Source organism: Lepidochelys kempii, chromosome 5, assembly GCF_965140285.1.
Source record: "Lepidochelys kempii isolate rLepKem1 chromosome 5, rLepKem1.hap1, whole genome shotgun sequence".
NCBI classification, from domain to species: Eukaryota; Metazoa; Chordata; order Testudines; family Cheloniidae; genus Lepidochelys; species Lepidochelys kempii.
The window spans coordinates 71,604,513-71,625,981 of NC_136384.1; the positions used below are offsets into that span (position 1 = coordinate 71,604,513).

General features: G+C 41.5%; 1 protein-coding gene across 4 annotated transcripts in view; it reads right to left on the minus strand.

Annotated features, from left to right (window-relative positions):
* EPB41L4A (erythrocyte membrane protein band 4.1 like 4A) overlaps positions 1-21,469 on the minus strand; it is a 222,772-nt gene that overhangs the window by 47,228 nt on the left and 154,075 nt on the right. For all 4 annotated transcript variants that reach the window (XM_073344691.1, XM_073344692.2, XM_073344693.1 and 1 more), the window contains one exon: positions 3,273-3,363. In XM_073344691.1, the coding sequence (XP_073200792.1) occupies positions 3,273-3,363 (91 nt within the window). The remainder of the gene's footprint in view (positions 1-3,272; positions 3,364-21,469) is intronic.

A 21,469-nucleotide genomic window follows, 5' to 3' on the forward strand; every position in this document is an offset into this window, starting at 1 on the left:
GGATCAATGCACGGTGATCGATGCATCGGTGGTCAATTTAGCAGGTCTGGTGAAGACCCACTAAATCGACCACAGATCGCTTTCCCGTCAACTCCTGTACTCCACCTGAATGAAAAGTGCAAGGGGAGTAGACGGGAGAGCATCTCCCATTGACATAGCGTAATGTGGACGCGGTGTAAGTAGATCTAAGTACGTCGATCTCAGCTATGTTATTCACCTAGCTGAAGTTGCGGAACTTAGATTGATCTCCCCCCGTAGTGTAGACAAGACCTGAGAAAACCCAGTTCTCAGGCATAAAATCATTGGCCCTCCATCCTGAAGAACTCCTCACAGAAACATCAGCTATGGAAGTTGGAAAGAGCACCAGCAAATTAGCTCTGCAATATCATTTCTGACTAACTCTGGAAAAAAATGTTCCAAGGTAGCCCGGGATAGGACAGTGGACTCACAAGTAGTTAGTAGTGAGCATCTGACTGAACTCTTACACTACCTATGGAGGAGAAGCCATCAATATGTTCTAAAACAGTGGCTCTCAAACTTTCCAGACTACTGTACCCCTTTCAGAAGTCTGATTTGTCTTGCATACTCCAAGTTTCACCTCACTTAAAAAGTACTTGCTTACAAAATTAGACATAAAAATACAAAAATGTCACAGCACACTACTACTGAAAAATTGCTTATTTTCTCATTTTTACTCTATAATTATAAAATAAATCCATTGGAATATAAATATTGTACTTACATTTCAGTGTATAGTTTACAGAGCAGTATAAACAAGTCATTGTCTGTATGAAATTGTAGTTTGTACTGACTTTGCTAGTGCATTTTGTATAGCCTGTTGTAAAACTAGGCAAATATCTAGATGAGTTGATGTGCCCCCTGGAAGACCTCTGTGTACCCCTGGTTGAGAACTACTGTTCTAAAACACCTGAATCTTTGCAAGATCATCTGTAATATCTCTTCTTTCTTTCAGTTTCTTTTTCCATTGCTGGTTTGTACATTTTCTACTCCAGCCAAGGAAAAATGGCCAAGACTCCCTGGACAGGCTATCAGTGTCACTCCAAGAACTGGTTTCTGGTTGGAGAATGCTCTCTCTCTCTCTACATTGGCTGATCATGCCTTCCCCACAGCACCTACAGTTTTTGCAGCTGGGAATACTAACTCAGACTCCCAGTCCAGCGTACCACTGGATAATCAAGCTCCTCATAACTGTCACAGCATCATATTGCAAATATAAATGCTACAGACACTTCCAAAGTACAAACCATCAACAGAGGCTTCTAGAGAGGTTTAGAGAGACACAAGCCAGCATTCTTCACTGTAAAGGTAAAGTTTCTCACCTCCCTGATAGACTCAGCTTTATTAAGAAAACTTGGATACTTAATTTGTTAATCTACTTTTAACCTCAGCCTTCTGTTACTCCAGGTCATTGAGTTAATCATTTAATTCTCATATAGTGTAAAAATTGAAAAGCTACCAACAAGGAAGCAGAAAAAGACAGAAATTAAATGAGGTCACTTCAGAAGGTGAATCATATTTTTCTTAATATTGCACCCATTTGGCTGTCAATTCAGATGTATGCAGAGAATCTATTCCCAACCCCAACTCACTGCAGTTGGTGCAAATGAACCCGATAAATAGGTTCTGTCCTGTATTGAGGGACCCTCCCCTGCCCATTTTTCCCCCCATTGCATTACAATTACCCAATGAGGTGATCATTAGAATGGTGACACTATTTTAAATGTATGTCCAACACAGTTTTAAAAAAGAGAAAGAGGAATAATCCCAGGTGCTGAATTAACAGTATTAGAATTCTAAACCATTTCTCATTCAGAGCAGACATACATTTTACAGCTAGAGTGCTAGAGCATGGCACCTCTTCAGATACTGGCATTATCTTTAGGAATGCAGTTGCAAAAGGGATTGAGCTCATTCAGTATCTCTGAAAAGGTTAGCACTGGAATTTCATGAGAGATTACTGTTTTTTTTCTGGTTTATCTTGAATTTATATCATTTATGCACAGGTGACCAGCTATCTATTTCAGCAGTGAATGAGATGCTAAGCTATGAAGACTCAGCTCAGAAGAGTTGATAAAAGATGCCTTGTAAGCATTTTTAGAGTGTACCACTAGAATGAAGTGGGATGGAGTACCAAATTGCAAATGCCTCACAGAGGAAGTATGCTGTCTGGTCCCCATGTTTAGTAGAGGTGGAAAATATTTCTCAAATGCTGATACAGATACAAAGAAAAATCAAGGCACTTTAGGAATTTTGTTATTTAACTCTCACACTAGAGAAACTTCTCTCTTAATATCTTCTCTAACAGTGGAACAAGTCTCTATACAGACACGTGCCTACAATACATAAGATATGCAGCCTGCAAGGAATAGCAGATATACTCTGAAGTTGTTTTAACCAGTTCTTTTCATTTAAAATGATTAACACCGTTTAAAAACATACATCAATGGGAATCTGCGGCAGAATTTTTTAGACTTTCAATTTTGTCATGTTCAGGTTTTCAGGTTCAGGTTTTCTTTCCCTCTTAAGTATATCTATTAACTGGAGAAGTATATTTCAGTTTTGAAAATTAAAGAGAATGGATCATTATATTCAATGGAGTGTTGCTGATTTACATCAGCTCATGATCTGGTTCAAAAGATTCTTAAACTTTGGTCAATATTATGCCTGGCCTTACCAGTGTCTGCAGCACAGCAGAGTGGGTGGTGGCTGCAAGGACTGACAGCAGTGCCAGATTTCCCAAGGTGGGCAGCTTGGGTGGGATGGGGTCATGCTCACCTTTTCCCCTGCCTCACACCAGAAAGAAGAGCTGGCCCTGAACAATGGCGGAGAGTAGGAACACATGCTGCACCCTTTCAGAGGATTTCTCAGACTCCATTCTTCCTCTGCATTCTTGGATACTTTGATCCTGCCTTCTGAAGCTCCCACTGGGGCAGTGGACCTTCACCCCAACCCCAACCCAGGCAGTGTCTTTCATGCCATAATCTGGTGGGTTTTTTGTTTAAATCAAGACTGCATGTCTTTCTAAACCATACACTCTAGTGCAGCCAGAAGATAAGACGTTGATACAGGAATTACTGGGTGAAATTCTATGGCATGTGTTAGGCAGAAGGTCAGACGAGGACACCATGAAGATCCTTCCTGGTCTTAAAAATCTACTAATATTTAATATACTTCTTTTTCTATCCAACACTTTATGGGAGCTCTTCATCAGTAAGCCAAGATTAAACCTGTTTTGGTCTCACTACACTTACCTTTTTACTGGGGAAGGTGCAATAATTTTAGTGGTTCCTTCTTTTTCCCCATTTTCCATATTTGCAGTAACGTGATTTATGTTTTTGGATCCTGGGAAAAAAACAAAACCCCGAATCAACTTTTAATGGCTCTCCTACATATTTTGGCTACTTTGCAGAACTTTACACAATCCTATTGCATTTACTGCGGTATTGTGAAATACAAAAACATACAATTGCTAGAAGAATAGGAGTACTTGTGGCACCTTAGAGACTAACAAATTTATTAGAGCATAAGCTTTTGTGGGCTACAACCCACTTCATCGGATGCACAGAATGGAACATATAGTAAGGAGATATAAATATACATACAGAGAAGGCGGAAGTCGCTAGCTTATTGGTTCCCAGACTCTGGTCCATGAAGCATGTGTTAGCAATCCCTGAGGAGAAACTGGTCAAAAAATACTAGTTCCTTAACTTTATATCTAGCTGCACTGCATTAAAAGAAAGCTAAAAATATATTAAATACTTCCTTAATATTACCTTTCCACATAAGCAATTGCTGCAGTTCCCATACGGATATTATGCAGCTGCAAACAGGAGATGGTCTGCCCAACTATGAATAGGAGGGGAGGTGTCTTTATTAAGATGTAGTCCATACTACAAAAGAGTTGGTAATCTCTGATGTAATAACTGTGTGAAAAGAGGCCACTGAAATAATAATACAGCACAATGGATGGATCTTTTTAAAGGAAACTCTCTCAAATTGATAACTTAACATTGTTTGATGCTTGGATGATTTACCTGTATAACATTCATTATTACAATAGAACTTTGCTAATTTACACTTCTGACCGGAGAACAGCTATCAATTAATGAACTTGTGAAATGAAAAGTAAATAGGCAAACACAATAAACAGTCAAAATAATACTCATGAAACTTTGTCTTTTCTTCATTTATTTTGTCAGTTGTAGTTTAGTTTTAGTGGAGTGTGGATTAGCTAGATTTTTAGTGTATTAGTTATTTATTGGTGCTGACAATGCACTCAACATGTAAACTGACACAATCCCCGCCCCCAGGAATTTAGGACCCAATGTTGATCTGTGGGGGAGTAAGCCATTTAGGGAACTGGGCACTCTGAGCTGCACTCACAGAGTTTGTTTGCTATTTTTCTGTTTGAGGAACCACAGGCTGTGGATTCCAAACCCTCCCCCTCCTCATACTTGTGGATCACAGGGGATCAGCCAGAGACTAGGAGCATATGTATAGAGGACACTTTGCAACAATTTACTCACAATAATCTGTCAGGTGCCTTCCCTATTTTGGTTCCATCCACCCCAAATCTGTAGGGCTGGAATCTATGAAGAGGCTTCCACAAAATGGGAGGAAAATGCAGCACTCCCTCCTTCTATGCCCCCCCTTCCAGGATCCAAGGAAATAGGTTCATGGATTTATGCTTTGAGAAGCAGAGAGACTGTAAACTCAGATTTATTCACACATAACACGCTAGGCTAAAACAGTTAAGATCAAAGTAGTATAAAAATGTTACACTGTATATAAATTTCCACATTTCAAAATCATTACAGGAAGAACTATTTAACCAAATATATCCTGAAGGTTTGTTACCACCATCAAGATTTGTTTATTTTGGTCACACTGCCTTTTTGGCTTCCACACTGTGCAATATTATATTCACGTTTCTGGTGCCTTATTTCTTCTGGGAACTACCAAGGAAAACAATATTTTTAATACTGAGTAAATATCTAACAGAGTGAAGTATACAGATGCCAGAGCTCAGTAAAATTATTCCAAGATTTTTTAAAAAATTGATAGCATTTAGATATTGTACTATTACAATGCAAGATATTTGCAACTAGTTAAGAAATTGCTGGACCTCTGGTACACCCTGTAAACTTTATTATTTTTAACCTGAGGCATGGTATTAGCATTGTACTAAAAATAATCTGGGTGAGACTTCTGTCTGTTCTCTGTACACAGGCTTTATAAAATAACATTCCCTTCAACTCATGCTCTCTCTTTCCACCTCAATGACAGTTTTAGCAGTAGTGCAAGTAGGGTGGTACTCTCCAGTACGCAGTACCGGCAAGAGATTTTTAGCGGGTACGGGGTACCAGAAAGACTTTGGGCTAGCCCCCTCCCTACGGGGGGGGGGGTGCACTCTGCTCCTTAAAGGAGAAGAACACAGGTAGGGAGGGCATTCATTCTTTATATGGCTTTAACAGCACAATGCATATGCTAACAAACTTAATCAAAGGCTTTGTTTAAGTTTGTTAACATATGTATTGTGCTGTTAAACTGGTCAGGAGTCTTCAAGAGGGGAGGGGTGGGGTGGGGGGGATGGAAGGTGTTTAAACAGTGTTTTTGATTCTGTTTCTCCCCATTGGTCTGAATTATCCATGGCATTCATACTGCATCACATCAAGTCCAAATCATTAGAGGAATGCCTCTGCTTGCACTGACCAGAGGAGGTTTGGATTCTGATGTCAGCCCAGTTCTGCAGCCTGATGGGAATCAGGTGTTGTCTACAGTGTACATAGAATTCTTCTTTGCAGCCAAACTAGCCTAACATGCATTTTGCTAACTGGGACTGGAGCAGCAAAACAAAGAAAACAAATGCCTCGTTTTCCAGCTTTGTGGGTGAGAGAACTATAAGTGAAGATTATAATGCCGGACACTGATGTCCTTAAACAAGCTGCCTCAGGAATCTGCCAAGAATTTTGCTGAAACTGTGTTTCTCATCTTAGCAACGGAACTAAGATTTATCACATATCTGCCTACCTTTATTCAAATGACGCTCCTTCTGATCTGACAGCTCAGGCATTGTCAGTTTCATCTAGAACAATTTGCAAACTTGGAACCAAATCCTGTAAACCCTTAATCATTTGATCAATCTAATTGAAGACTATGGGACTAGCTGCATGTCTATGGACCACTTTTGTGGTAAGAGTTTCAGCCGTCTGTTCTGTTCCTATAAAAGAAGTTGAATCTCCAATTGAAATGCAATGTTTTGGTACAATACCATAAAGCAGTTTAGGATACAGTTCTACTTAAAATTTGTCTTCTAACAAGTCATACATATGCTGAAATGGCTCCTTACCCAACTCCCATATTCCATATAAACAGATTGAAATACTACATATTCTGGGGGAAAGTGAGTAGTTAAGCATGTTGATGTTTGTATATCCAAATACCCATTTCAGCATTGTACTGGAAAATATAGCTGAAGAAAGTTTAACAGCCCCAATTGTTTTCTGTGTTAATCAGTGTGAACCTGAAAAAATTACATGCCTTCTAAGAGAAAAGAATCAGTCCACACTTACTGAAAAAAAAATTCCTTCCAACTGGTGTTCAGAAGAGCGCTACAAGCCACATACATAACCTCATGAGCAGATGGCAGAGAGGTTTCCCTCCCACATTATGACCCGCAAAATAATAAAGAATAATAATAATAAAATCTCAGAGAGGCAGAGTTTCACAGATTTGCAAACCTAAAAACTTGTGTTATGCTTTAAACCACCTTAGCACATAACTTTTTAATGTTTATAAACCTGGTAACTGCAAAGGAACACTGAAGCCCATTAACCTGAATGTGTGCCAGTCAGTATGCCCTCACTGACTAAAGGTGCAGTCACAACTGAACAGCTAAAAATTAACCTTGCCCTTTTAGGCTAAATAGAGTCATGTGTCTAGCTCCATCTCTGTTGTTCCATAATAGATAACAAAACTCTAGTGGGGCATGGTGTTGGCACATAGGGTCTTAGGTACATGGTGTGATTTTTCAGAATCTCTTTTGGGAATAGTCATGTAGGTGAAATAGCTGGTACTTATGATTATGCTATTTCTATGCATGTATATTCATCTTGGTATCTGAAGTTATATTAGCTATGTTTACTACATGTTTGCTCCTGTGGTAATACCCACAAGGTATTAAGCCAGCACATGAAGGAACAAGTCAAGTTGAATGGCCCATTAAGAAACACTTAGCTCATAATGGACCCCGGAAAACGCCTGTCTACACTTAATGGACTTTTTGGTGAATGTTCTAACTAGAATATGGGTGGGGGTGATGGACATGTAACTTGCTCATGTGACTTCAAACACCATCGTTCACAGTAAGAACAGATTTCCCTTTACTTGGCACTTGGCAGAAGCTAAAAGGCCCTGGCCTGGAAACACATAATTTTTTGCCTCTTTCCTGCTCCGGCCTCTGGACTATGAACATATACTAATGGGAGCATTCTAACCAAGGGACTGAGGACTTTAAGGTAATTTGGAGCCTTCCTATTTCCTTGATCCTTTGCAGATGGACTTATGAGTTGGATATGGTACAGAGACTGTCCTAGCCTCATTGATTGCTGATTTCTCCCTTGCAATGGACAAAGATCAGATGTCTGCTGACTTTCTCACATGAATCAGCAGCCTTTGATACCTGTGGCATAAGCATCATAGCCCTTGTTTGTGTGGTTTTATTCTTTCCTCTCCAAATGTCAAAGCTTGTTCCCATTGAACTCAACGCAAAACTCCTTTTGATCTCAATCGGAACAGGGTTTGGCCCCAAGAGATCAGAGAATGTGATTTTGATCAATTGCTTATCTGTCATGCATGTTCTGCCAGGCTGATTTTGATTGCCCCTCCTGTATGTCATGCTGAGGAAAATAACAAAACAATTTGGGCTGTAGTTCTATCAAGATGTACACGGCACACACAGTTCTATGCCTCTTTTCCATCAAACCCAGATGGCGCAGCATCTTTGCTTTCCTAGTGCCTGGCGGAGAGCAATACTTAGATAAAGGCAAGCTGGCAGAAGCTTAGTTTGGACATAAGGGAAGCACTGATAGTGTGTTAAGGGAAAGAGGAGTGATTGTCCTTCCTATCCTTCTTTCATTTAAGAAGTTTTCAATTTGGGGTGCTGCTGGATCCTCAATGACACCTGGAAGCACAGGTGGCACCAGGGGCCCAAAGCATCATTTTAACAAATGCAGTTGTAAAATTTTAGACAGGTAAGGGGGGTGTCAGAGGGGATGTGGAAAGTGTGGGGGCCCCAGAATGGGGGCAGGGTCACATGGAGGGTCACGTGGGGAGGTCAGGTGCCCTCCCTTGTGCTCCTTCCATGAGTGCAGTACCGGCAAGAAATGATTTCTACTTGCACCACTGAATTTTAGTCACCTCCTACAAAGCTTATCTTCAAAATTGTTCTCAACTCCTGAGACAGAGTACACACACCACTTTGTAAATCAGTTCCGGGTAGGGCTCTTGTACTTCGAAGACAATGCAAGATTTCAATTTAAAATTCTTCACACTGCTAGAGATTGATTGACATCTATAAAACTACTCATAAGGAAACACTAGGTTTCGTGTTTGGAAGGAACAGCTTTTATAGCATCCTGGTATGAAATAATAGCTCTTTTCAGGGTTATAATAACGAGAAGTAATGTTTAAAATTTAGTGAGGGCTCATTTGTGCCTTGTAAGCACACCCCACAGTAAGGATCAATGCAGAGAAAAGCCACCACAGAGGTAGCAGTGAAAGGAATTCTGCCTCCCAGAGCTCCTGGATGTGCAAAGGCTAAGCACCTAACCCTTTCTGGGTTACAGTTTACTATTTTCCATGTGACTTTGCTGCCGGCTGATTATGGGAGATGGAGCCAAGGCCCTTTCTCCTCCCCCGGTCCTCTGTCTCCCCAACGGAAGTAAGGAGAGAGCAGTCCTTGCATTTCTCTGAGGGCAAAGACTGTGATTCTGCCTGCCCTTTACTGTGGTCACACAAGCATAAGGATTAAGCAGACTCAGGCCCTAAATAGTGAAATATGGAACAGGTACAATTTACATTTGAAGCCATTTGTAAAAACAAAATATAAGACAGTATTTAGGGATTCTAAGTATGCTCCATTTTATAAGTAATTAAAGAGAGAACTGAGAGTATAATCTATTTGAAGAAGTCCACATTCATCCATGCAGCTTAGTTTCTATTTTCTAGTACAGATTAATAGGGATGATGCTACAACATCACTTGGATTGTGAAAGAATGGGGGAAGGGAATGGGAGAATAAAGGAGTTAGAAAAACCAAAGACTCTTCCTGACTTAGTCTGAATACGAAAACCACAACCTTATTAAAAGAATAAATAATACTACGAACATTTCCTCTTTGAAAGGTGCAGCAAGAGATCAAAATATTTAAGGTCAAAATAAAAAAGGTGACACATAGTAAGAATGGTGAAAGGCATTGGTGAAAGGGAGCAGGTTGGAGCATTAAGTTATAGGGAGTTAGTGGTGTTTGGCTTGATTAGTTTTGTGGGTAGATGTATTAGCCTGCCCATGCCATTAGAAGTATGTGAGATAAAAAGGTCACCATTCAAAGCTAGCACACTGTAGTTAATGCTTTTTCTGAGTCCAGGGAAATAACTGCAATAGCTCAGATACTACTGTGTGGTAAATGGAGATTATTTACCTGTAACTGGAAGTACTTCAAAGATGTGTGATCCCTATCGATATTCTACATGTGGGCATGCATGTGTATCATGCACCTGAGACCAGAAAATCTTGCAAGTAGCGTCTGTCTTAGTTTAGGCCTCCACCCTGGATCTCCTTGTGGTCAGCACCTAGGGTGTAGGGGAGCGGAGGACCGTCTACCTCTCCAATTCTTTTTCTACCATTAATCCAGTCATGACTTGAAGCAGAAGGGAAGGAGGAAGGGTAGTGGAAAGCAGATAGGGACCACACATCTTGAAGAACTTTCAGTTACAGGTAAGTAGCCTTCATTTCTTCTTTGAGTGCTGGTCCCTATGTGTATTCCACACCTGGGTGACTGGCAAGCAGTACTCAAATAGGAGAGGGGTGCGAGGATGCAGATTGTATCGATGTCTGTAAAACTGCAATTCCAAAGGCTGCTTCAGCAGAAGGGGCTTGGACCAAAGTGCAATGCATCTTAAAAGTTGCATGGAACTCCAGGTTGCCCCTTACATATGTCCAACATAGGCACGTCTCGAAGAAATGCTACTCAGGTTGCCTGTGTTCTAGTGAAATGGGCCTCATCCTGTCCAGGGGAGTGAAATGCATCAACTGATAGTAAAGGAGGCTACAGCCAGAAATCCACTTATGGAGTCTCTGAGCAGATATCACTTGTCTCCGTGCTCACTCCCCTATCGCAACAAATAATCTAGGTGATTTTGTAATTGGTTTCATTCTTTGCAGGTCGAACACCAATGCTCGTCTGACATTGGGAGAGTGAAGTATCCTTTTCTCGCTTGAGGCATGAGGTTTCAGGAAGAACACCATTAAGTGAAGCAACTGGTTTATGTGGGAATTTGTAAATTACCTTTGGGATGAATTTCAGGTGGAGGCAAAGGGATACGTTCTCTTTATGAAATGTAGCATATAGAGTTTAGCCATGAGGGCCCCCAGCTCGTCCACCCTTCTGACCGACCTAATGTCAACCGGGAAGGTGACCTTCATAGACAGGTGGGACATAAAGCACACGGCTCAAAAGGTGGTCCAGTAAGTGTTGAAAGTAGGAGATTGAGATCCCACTGTGGTGCTGGCTTCACTACTTCCTAGTCAGACCCTTCAGAAATCTAGTTGTTACTGAACGAGTACAAATTAAATAGCCACCTACTGGAAGATGGAATGCACTGACTTTGCTAGATGGACCCACAATAAGAGAATAGACAGACCCAATGTCTTGAGAGTGAGGAGATAGTCTAAAACAGCAGGAATACCTGCAAGCCCTGATGATAACTGGTTCTGGTGCACTCAAGTAGAGAAATGGCTCCACCTGGCTAGATAACATTTTCTGGTAGAATCTTTCCTGCTATAATTAAAAATAGTTAGAACAGCATCCCAACAGGAATGTTCTAGGTCTGATGCCCATCCAAATACCAAGCCAAGAGGTGAAGAGTGTCTGGGCTAGGAAGTCTAATCCTGCCATTCTCCTGAGTTAGAAGGTCTGCGAAGGACTCAATGCTCACGGGTTGACAGACTGACATTTGTAGGCGGTCTGCAATTTGAACTGTCTGGGCCAATAGGGTGAGATGAGAATGACTTGTGCTTTGTTGTGACAAATCTTCCACAGAACCTGGGGTATTAGTGGGATGGGAGGGAAGGAATACCTGAAGCAGTCTGTCCAGGACAGTGGGAGGGCATTGCCCCTTGAGTCCTGACCTGTGCTTCTCTGGAACAATATGTTGAACTTCTTGTTCATAGAATCATAGAAAGGTACAGCTGGATAGGACCTCAAGAGGTCAGCTAATCCAGCTCCTTGCACTGAGGTAGGACCAAGTACATTTGAGAACTGATTGTCTAACCTGTTCTTAAAAACCTCCAGTGATGGAAATTCCACACTCTCCCTTGGTAACCTATTCCAGTGCTACTCAACTGTCCTTATACTTAGAAAGTTTTTCCTAATATCTAACCTAAATCTCCCTTGCTGCACATTAAGCCCAGTACTACTTGTCCTACCTTCAGTGAACATGGAGAACAATTGATCACCATCCTCTTTATAACAGACCTTAACATATTTGAAGACTGTTATCAGATCCTCCCTCAGTCTTCTTTTCTCAAGACTAAACATGCTCAGATTTTTGTAACCTTTCCTCATAGGTCAGGTTTTCTAAACCTTTTATCATTTTTGTTGCTCTCCTGTGGACTCTCCCCAGTTTATTCACATCTTTCCTGAAGTGTGGCACCCAGAAATAGACACTATATTTCAGGTCGCAAGAGGGCATTCCCCACCGAAGGAAGATGTTTATCAGCACTGAATTGTGTAACTCCCACTTGTGATCAGTGGTGAAATGCCTACTCATGCTGTCCTCCAGCAAGTTCTGAGCACCTGGGAGGTACATCATAGAAATTGTGATGTGGTTCTGGATACACCGGTTCCATAGGTTGACCACTGTAGGGAGCCAGGGTGGCTTCCCTCCGAAACAGAGGGTAAAGAGCCACCCTCTCAACCTGAGTGGGTGGGGCCAGACCAAGCTTACGCCAATCCCTGGAAGGGGAGGGGTGGGACAGGAAGTACAAAGGGTGAGGCCCTTTGCCCAGTGGGAAGAGCACCAGGGAGGGAGACAGACACAGGCTGCTCCCTCGCGATCCTGCTGCCGACCCAGGGGAGGCCCTCGGCCAGGAGGAACCTGACCAGGAGGAAGGCCTGTGGCGACCAGGACTGTCAGCCGCTGAGTACCGAGAGGACCTGGAGGGGCCCGGCTGTAATCCAGGCCAGCGTGAGTCCGACACAGAGGGGGAGCTGGAGCTGCCAGCAGCGGAATACCCGGACGAGCTGGAGGGACCGGAGAGACCCGCTTGAGAGACCGGGTAGGAAGTAGCCCAGGGGCAGAACTGCACTGTGGGGTGGGTGTGTTTGGTCAGCGGGTGCAGATGGCCCCCCACTGACCGAGCGGCAGGACCTTCGCCTCCCGCCACTGTCAGGGCCCTGGGCTGGAACGCAGTGGAGTCGGGTGGGCCTGCGTTCCCCTACCCCGGCCAACCTGCCTTGGGTAGCAGAACCACGCGCTGCAGGCTCGTGCCGGCGCCCCCCTGCCCGAGGGGCGCGCTGCAGGCTCCAGCCACCACACCTTTCCCGCTAATTCCCCAGCACCCGAAAGGTATGACTAAGGCCCGCCAGTGGGACCAAAGTTCTCCATCGCCCCCTCGGGGCTCAGCGGTCTGATTGAAACCTGTCACACCCCCTTTACGCACAATGCAAAGGATTTTCCCCCTCCTTGTTTATTTGTAAGAAGACAGCTGTCATGTCATCTAACATTATCTAGGCATATCAGGATCGTATGAGTGGGAGGAATCCATTGCAGACTTGTCTGACTGCACTTAGTTCCAAGAGATTGATATGCATCCTGGCTTCCCAAGGTATCCACACACCTTGTGCCATCTGATTGTCCATGAGGGATGTGATCATGATTATCAGCATGTTGGATTCATCTACCAGGTAAGTGAAGTCCTGACATTGACGGGGATTGCCCCTATACTGTTCATGCTGTGTCTGTCTGGTGTATACACTGAAGGGAGCCAGACTTGTTGAATATGGAGATGCAGCCTGGTGAACAACGTTGTAAGGGCCAGACCGTGGACAGCCTGTGTGCATCGGTCAGTTACCAAGTTATGGTCAGGAGACGAATAGTTGGGTCAGGGTCAGGCACCAAGTTGCAGGTGGGAGGCAAGTAGCAGAGTTGGGGCTATTCATGGTCAGGAACCAGGGGACAGACTGCAGGCAAGTAATAGAGTTGGGAATGAACCAGGGTCAGAAGCTGGAGTCAAGGATTCACAGTGAGGCAAGCTCAGGAGCGGTAGCAAGTAGTTTGTCTGCATCATTGTTCAGACAGCTCCCCATGATGTCTTCCTGGTATCTATACCAACTTGAGCCAATCAGTGGGCTACAGGGGACTGCCACTCGGGCCCCACTGGGTGGTACTTCCTGAAGTGTCTAGCCCAGAACACACATGGTCCCAGATTCTAGTCCTGCAGGTTCTTACAGGCATTACCTAAATACAGGAGGCCATGTGGCCCAGCAAACAAAGACAGGCACAGACTGTCATTCAGGGTTTAAGAGTGACTCGGTTTATCAGACTGCTCCGGGTATGGAATTTGTCTACAGGGAGGTAGGCCCTTGCTGAGATCAAGTCCAGGTTTGCCCTATAAAGTCTATGAGCTGCATGGGAGTCAAAGTAGACTTTTACTTGTTTATGCAGATTCCCAAGGATGCCAGCAGGAGGATAAAGGACAAGGTTGCTGACTGAACTTCCAGATAGGATCTGACTGTTAGAAGCCAGGTGTCCACATACAGGAAGATGGTGTAGCTGTTTCATCTCATCTAATCTGTGTTGCCACCACTGAGAGGACCTTGGCGAAAATCTTTGATATTGTTGCCAGACCGAACAGGAGCGCACCCTGAACTGGTAGTGTTCCTGTCCTATCTGAAACCTGAGAAACCTTCTGTGGGATGGGTGAACGTCTACATGAAAATAAGCATCTTTCACGACAAGAGCTGCAAAGCACGTCTTTTTCCAAGGAGGGAATTACTGATGCCAATATAACTATGCAGAATTTTAATTTGTGAATAAAATATTCAGCTGAGATAGGTCAACAATGGGCATCCATCCACCCTTTTTCTTGGGTACTATCAACTAGCTGGAGTAGAACCCGTTTTCTTGATGGTGAGGTGGCACTTGTGCTATAGCGCCTCGCTCGAGGAGTGTTCAGCTCCTAGTGGAGGAGCTCCTCATGAGTGGTGCCTAAAGAGGGGCCAGGAAGGAGGTTTTGGAGGAGAAAAAAACTTGATGGTGTAACCAAAATGGATGATACCCACTTGTCTGTTATAGCTCTCCAGTTGCAGGCAAAGTATTCTAGGCACCACCAAAGGAAACTTTGGAAACGGGTGGGGATGGCATTATTGTTATGTCACAACTCTCGAATGTCCTGCCAAAAGTAAGCATTGACCGGTGGATGAAGTCGGGTGGCTGTTGAGGTGGATGGGGCTGCATACTTTGCCCTTTGCACCCTTTGATGTTTCTGTGGCAGTTCATATGATCACTGGTGGTAGAAATTGTGATGTGGTTCTGGATACAAAATGGACTCTTTAAAAAATTGTTCTAACACTAATCCTACTGCTATGATTTATCTGCCATTATTGGTGTTCTGATACTAAAGTAACAGGTATTTTGGAAATACCTTTGATATATAGAATCCTTTCATATATGAATAGCTGCAGTTTTTCCTACTTTTGTCCAATAAAATCTGAACTTTATTTTGCATTACCTGAACTTTCTGACAGGGTTGGTGTACATGGTTTTATTTGCTTTTACAATAATCCTTATTATGTCAACTTCTGCTGTGGAATATAAATAGATTATTAAATTTTAAGAACCCTAAATTTAAACAACTTTAGGAGTCTTGTGGAATCATTAACTCATGTCTGTTTTTTATCAAACTCAGTCCCTTGACATTATCCGAATATAGTGTTTGTATTTAAACCCACTAATGGGAAGAGAGCATAGTGATACCAAAAGAAAAAAAAAACACTTTCTTGGAAGTTCATGCACTGTGCTGTATGTTATTAACCAGAAATATTGAAACTTGATGGATTTTTACATGTGTATGTTTTAGAAATACCCAAGGTATTTAGAACATAGTCTAGACAACTGGTTGACAAGTTTAATTTTTAAATTGGAACTACCTGTTAAATAAAAACATTAAATATTGTCCTAAACCAGTAGTCTGAGTTTATTTTTTCTCTCAACCATATATATATATATATATATATATATACACACACACACAAAGTAAAAATAGCCAAATCAACATTTTATCAAAATTTGTAATAAAACAAAAAAAGCGAAGTTAGAAAAGAATTTCACATCTTTTTGAATGTCATTTTACAAAAGGTAAAAATGTTACAGTTTTGATAGAAGTGTCAATTATAAAATGACCACATTTTCAAAATTGAGAACTAGCAACATTTCTTAGGGTCACAACGAATCATACAAAACACTTTTTAATGACTTCTGGTGCTGCTACTTACTCAACATTATCCTCCTCAGAGTGGAGGATATCCAGTAACTAACTTTTATAAATACAACTCTGAGTAAATTTTGTTAACATTCACTTTGAGCAAAAGAACAGCTTTAATAGTTTTCATCCTCATTAAACTTTTCTCTTTACTCCAAATGTCGTTCATCACATTGAACACTCAGTCTTGAACAAACATTTTGTAGTTATTAAAAAAAAACACTTTGACTGATGAATTTCAGTCATCACAAAAGAAGTTCCCAGGAAACTGGGACATCATATAAAAAAAGAGGACTGTCCCTATTTTACCAGGACTGCAACTATAAGCAGAGAATTTCCATGGCACAAAAAAAGAGTCTGGTAAAAATAGCTCTACCACTGCAAGATGGAGATATTTGGAATGATTCTGAGTCCCATATCAGTATTACACCAGTATAACTCCACTAGAGTTTCTCTTCATTTTCACAGGGGTAGGTGAAAAGATAATGAGGCCTTTTCTGCTCAGTACTTATCTGAATTGGGGAAGTGTCTGAAATATGGATCTGGGTACAGTGACTACTCAGAGATCATGATGAAAATGTGATTTCCTAAATCACCTATCATCTCAGAATCTCACTCTACATACTACTGAGTACATCCTATGGTGAGAGAACTCAAATTAAACAAAGTGACTCTGGCATCTATACCCACTGTTGTCAAATCTCATGATTTCATCATGAGTGTCATGTTATTTGGTATTTTTCTTAAACCCCCAGCTTCTGGAGACATGTTCTTCCATGAGAATCTCAGTATTCCTTTAAAAAAATAGTTCTCCCCATACCCGCAGAGCAGGGCCAGCTCCAGCGTTTTTGCCGCCCCAAGCGGCAAAAAAAACAAACAAACCCAACCTTGCCACTGAACACGGAGGCGAAGTGATAGTGCGAAACGCGCTCTGATGGAGCGGCCGCCAAATTCCCACCGCCGCCAAGGATGGATTGCCGCCCCAGAGCCCGACCTCCTGCCGCCTCTTTCCATTTGCTGCCCCAGGCACCTGCTTGGTTCGCTGGTGCCTGGAGCCAGCCCTGCTGCAGAGAAAAGCTTGAAAATCTGACCTGAGTGTACCCTACAGGCTCAAAAATCAGAAGGCTAAAATAAAAAATTCAACACCTATTATATATGTAAAAAATCCTTATTTTTAAGAAAATGTCATGATTTGTTGGGGCCTGACTAATGATTTTGAATGTTTGGGGTTGACAATACTGCATACAACAAATGAGATGTGCCCTGTGGTATCCCATGATAATATATAGTCTTCTCAGGCAAAGGACTGTGCTTGAATATATGTTTGCACAGTGCCTAGTAGATCAGGGCCCTGATCCTGAAAAGACAAGGTATAGTACAGCACCATAAATATTAATGGCCTGATCTTCCAGACCGCACCTAACCTAGGCTGCTCCGAAATCAGAATGGTAGCATTTTACACCCACTACTTTGCACAGGTGTAAACATCCATGCAAGGCACTGGTGAATCAGGTCCTAAAGCAATAATAATAATGTATTATAAACTATGCATTTTCATTATTGAGTAAACCAGAATCTTTGGGTAGCAGTAGATGGGGGTCATATAAACATTGTCCCAGGGAGAATACCCCTAAGGAACTCTTATAATGGAGCACTTAACAAAAAGGATAAATAACCTTTTCATCAGGCAATCTAGTCTCCAGCATTTTGAAAGCTGCTCAAAATGCCATTCTGATCACAATAGAATGCTACAGAACAATGAGGGATCCTGAACACTGCTCCATGATTTATGATTTATAAACAGAGCAAAATTTTACTGTAACCCTTTCCCAACTAAATTAAACCAGAAAGTGGCTAAGAGCACAGCACAGTCAGCTATTCATACCGTACACTTGAACCTATGAAGGAAACTCTCCAAACCTAACACCAAATTAGAAAATTAACCTTGCTTGTTTGGTGCTAACACCCTGGAGTGCCAATTAATTTTGTGAGTGTTTAGCTAGGAGAAAACCAGATTTGCAGATTTTAAGGGTAAAGAAAAGAAATTTGTTTTTTCTCTTTTTTTAAAATTGAAGTACAGTGATTAATGTTTATGTTCCGCTCTTTGGAATTTTATTGCAGTGTTATGGCTCCAAATTCCAAAGTAGAAAAAAAATCTAATAGACAATCTATTTAGTAAATGAACAAACAGTGGTTAGTAAACATTAACAACTGTGGTCAAACATGGCCCATTTATTTTTCTAAAAACCCATGACTTAAAGTTTTATAGAAAAAATATTATAAAGAAAATCAACACTAAGGCCTTGATTCTGACCTCATTTATACTGGTGAAAATCACAGTAACTCCAGTGGAGACAGTGAAGATACACTGGGATGAAACCAATGTAATGGGACAGCTAAATAAGGTTTTATACTTTGCTCATAGTTCATAGATTACAAGTATCTAGCATATGTTTAGAGCACCCAAATCTCCTAATATGCCTAGGCTACTAGCATTTTATGTGTTGCAGTAAAACAGATAATTAAAAAGCCTCCTTTAAAGTCATTCACTTTAATGGAACTGGTACACATCAAATACATAGAGATTAAAGCTTCCTTGTCTGATTTTTCTCTAATACCTGAATGGCTGATATATGTAACGTTTCAAGAAAGGGATAATAAGAGGGATGCTTTTGTACAGCTTTAATCTGGTTCCTGGGAAGATAATCTGCCAAGCCAAAATCAAACTGTCTATCCCATCAAGAGAACCAGATCATTTTTAATTAATATTTTTAGGAATAAACCTGAAGTTTTCCTCTCTTCACTATGTACACTCCCTCCTCCAGATCTCCATTTTAAGCCCCAAATATATTTAACAAGCACACACAAAAATTAAATGTTTCCATCATTATCCTCTCAGCATCTGCTCCCACTCTTACTATGGGGTTCAGTCACTGGCTGCCATGCTAATAAGTTTAGACCCATGTAATAATGGGCCAATGTGACAATGAAGTACTCTGAGCCACTCAGTGTTACATGGGATTGCTAACCCTATCAGTACAGTGGTGAGAACAATGGGAAATGGACAATATGTGGTAAATTCAATGTTTTTATATAATCAGTCATGACAATCAGCACAGGGCCACTAAAGCAGTGGTTCTCAAACTTTTGTACTGGTGACCCCTTTCACACAGCAAGCCTGAGTGCGACCCCCCTTATAAATTAAAAAAATATTTTTATATATTTAACACCATTATAAATGCTGGCTGCAAAGCAGGGTTTGGGGTTGAGGCTGATAGCTCACAAGCCCCCATGTAATAACCTCGCAACCCCATGAGGGGTCCCGACCCCCAGTTTGAGAACCCCTGCACTAGAGGAACTGGAGGTGGCGGGTGGCAGAAAAGTTTATTTTTATGAGATAAGGGAGGGAGTACGGATTTTAAGGGCTAGATTGTGTGATTTATACACAGTCCCACATTGGAGGGAATGTGGAGCAGTTCCCTCCCAAGGGGAACTCCAGGATAGATTGTGGCTCAGGAAACACAGTCCCATCCAGAACTCCCAGGTGTATGGGGGAGTGTGCATAGTGCACCATCCCTAGCCATGGCTCTCCATCCTCACCACAGGAGCTCTGACTGTGCCTATCCCTTGTACAGGGGGACACAAGCACAAGGCAAAAAATAAAGCAAAAGTTAAACCATCCCCAACAGGCTGCTAACATAAATGGTGCTTGGCACAAAACATTTTAAGGAATATATAATTCATATTAGGAGACAGGCAAAATCAAGTCAAATAAATCAGTGTAAAATGCTAAGCAATGCATGTTTAATTCTATTACACCATGCCAGAAAATATAATATTATGAATGGTTAGTTATCATGACAACTGGTACAATTCTAACTATCCTAAAAAAATGTATTTATTTTAATAAGCTATGTCATATTACTCTCCCAGATACCTTCAGCAGGGAAAGCTTTAAATAACTCATAACACTACTTCATCCTACCAAACTCATCTCCTAAATCAAAATTATTCTGTAGGATTTAAAGTCTGCTATTAGCTCATATTTTTATCAAATGATGCATAATATGAATCAAGTGAGGCAGAATTGATTTACTGAGTTAATAGGACTCAACATGATTACATTCAAGAAAGAGTCTATGTGAAAAGTGTAGGTTTTATACCAATGAGATGTAGCAGAGCCTGTCACATGAGGTATCCAATTATACTCCAGCATGGAGAGAGAAACATTAACCCACCCTTCACCTCTGAAAATCTTTTTAAACAGAGAAAGCGGGCTAACCTGGTTTATCAACGTACATGCCCATATGCAAAATGAAAAATGAGGTTTCAAACAGATGCTCATTTATATGCAAGGATGTTACAAGTGTCAGGACAGCCTGTCAGAGGAACATGCATGTCTTTCTTTTATAATGCTTCTTGCTCTCCATGGAGAACGTTCTGGCTCTCTCCCCTTTCCCCTTAACCAAGAGGTTAAGTGACATATGCAACACGTATTCATTTTCGTCGATAGTCATTTAGAAGTAAGGCACACCCACCAACAGAAAGTGGCTGTACTTTTGGGACTCATTTGGTGATAAATGGTTTACTGAGTACATAAGTTAAATTAAAAATAAAATACTCTACACATCGGTGCATGTGAAAGAGGCTATAGACATATGCATATATATGTGGACATGGGGAAAAAAATTTTTTTTATTTAAATTTGTGAGCTACAAAATTTTGTAACTCAACAAAACAACACAGAAATGCACTGCTTGTGGAATTTTGCACATCACTACAGGCAAACAAATATATATAATAGGTCTCAGTTTTCTCACAACCATAGAAAAATGACAGCAACTATCAATGAGCACAGAACATCTGCCACTGAAACAATAGAGTAGTAAAGAATACAAGACACTCAAGTGCCCATACTGAACAGATACTGGAGATTTATGTTACAGCTGACAGGATCACTCACTGAGTAGCCATGTACTTTTCTGCAAAATTAGAGGAGAGAGATGAGGCAGGAAATGAGATCCATTTCAAACTATCAACAGAAATACTGAATAGTGCAGCTGAAAGGATGTCTATGCCAAATGTTGTATGCAGTGTTATGTAGCCATGTTGGTCTCAGAATATTAGAGAGACAAGATGGGTGAGGTAATATTTTTTATTGGTCCACCTTGTTTTTCCAAATCCATCAGAGTCCTACTGTTGTTTTCAAAAAGCAAAAATCAGGCTATGTCTATACCATGAGCTAGAGATGCGACTGTCCTGCTCATGTACACATACTCACGCTAGCTCTCATCAAGCTAGCACGAGTATAAATAGCCGTGTACCCATGGTAGCACTCATAGCAGCAGCAGAGACACGTCTGAGCCGTGCCAAATACATACCCACTGGTTTGCGGCAGGTTTGTACTTGGCACATGTCTCTGCTGCCACAACCAGTGCTACCATGGCTACACTGCTATTTACAGTCATGCTAGCTTGATGAGAGCTAGTGCAAGGACATGCGTGAGCTGGGGAGCCACATCCCTAGCTCACAGTGTAGGCGTTGCCTTAGTTTCAAGAGGAAGCTAGTCTCTGACATGTTTATGCACCGACACACCTCTGCCGCATAAAGTAGCCTGTAAGCAAAGGAGTGCCTCTCTTCATATGCATAGCTCGGACAATCATATACTGTAAATTGTTTACATTTT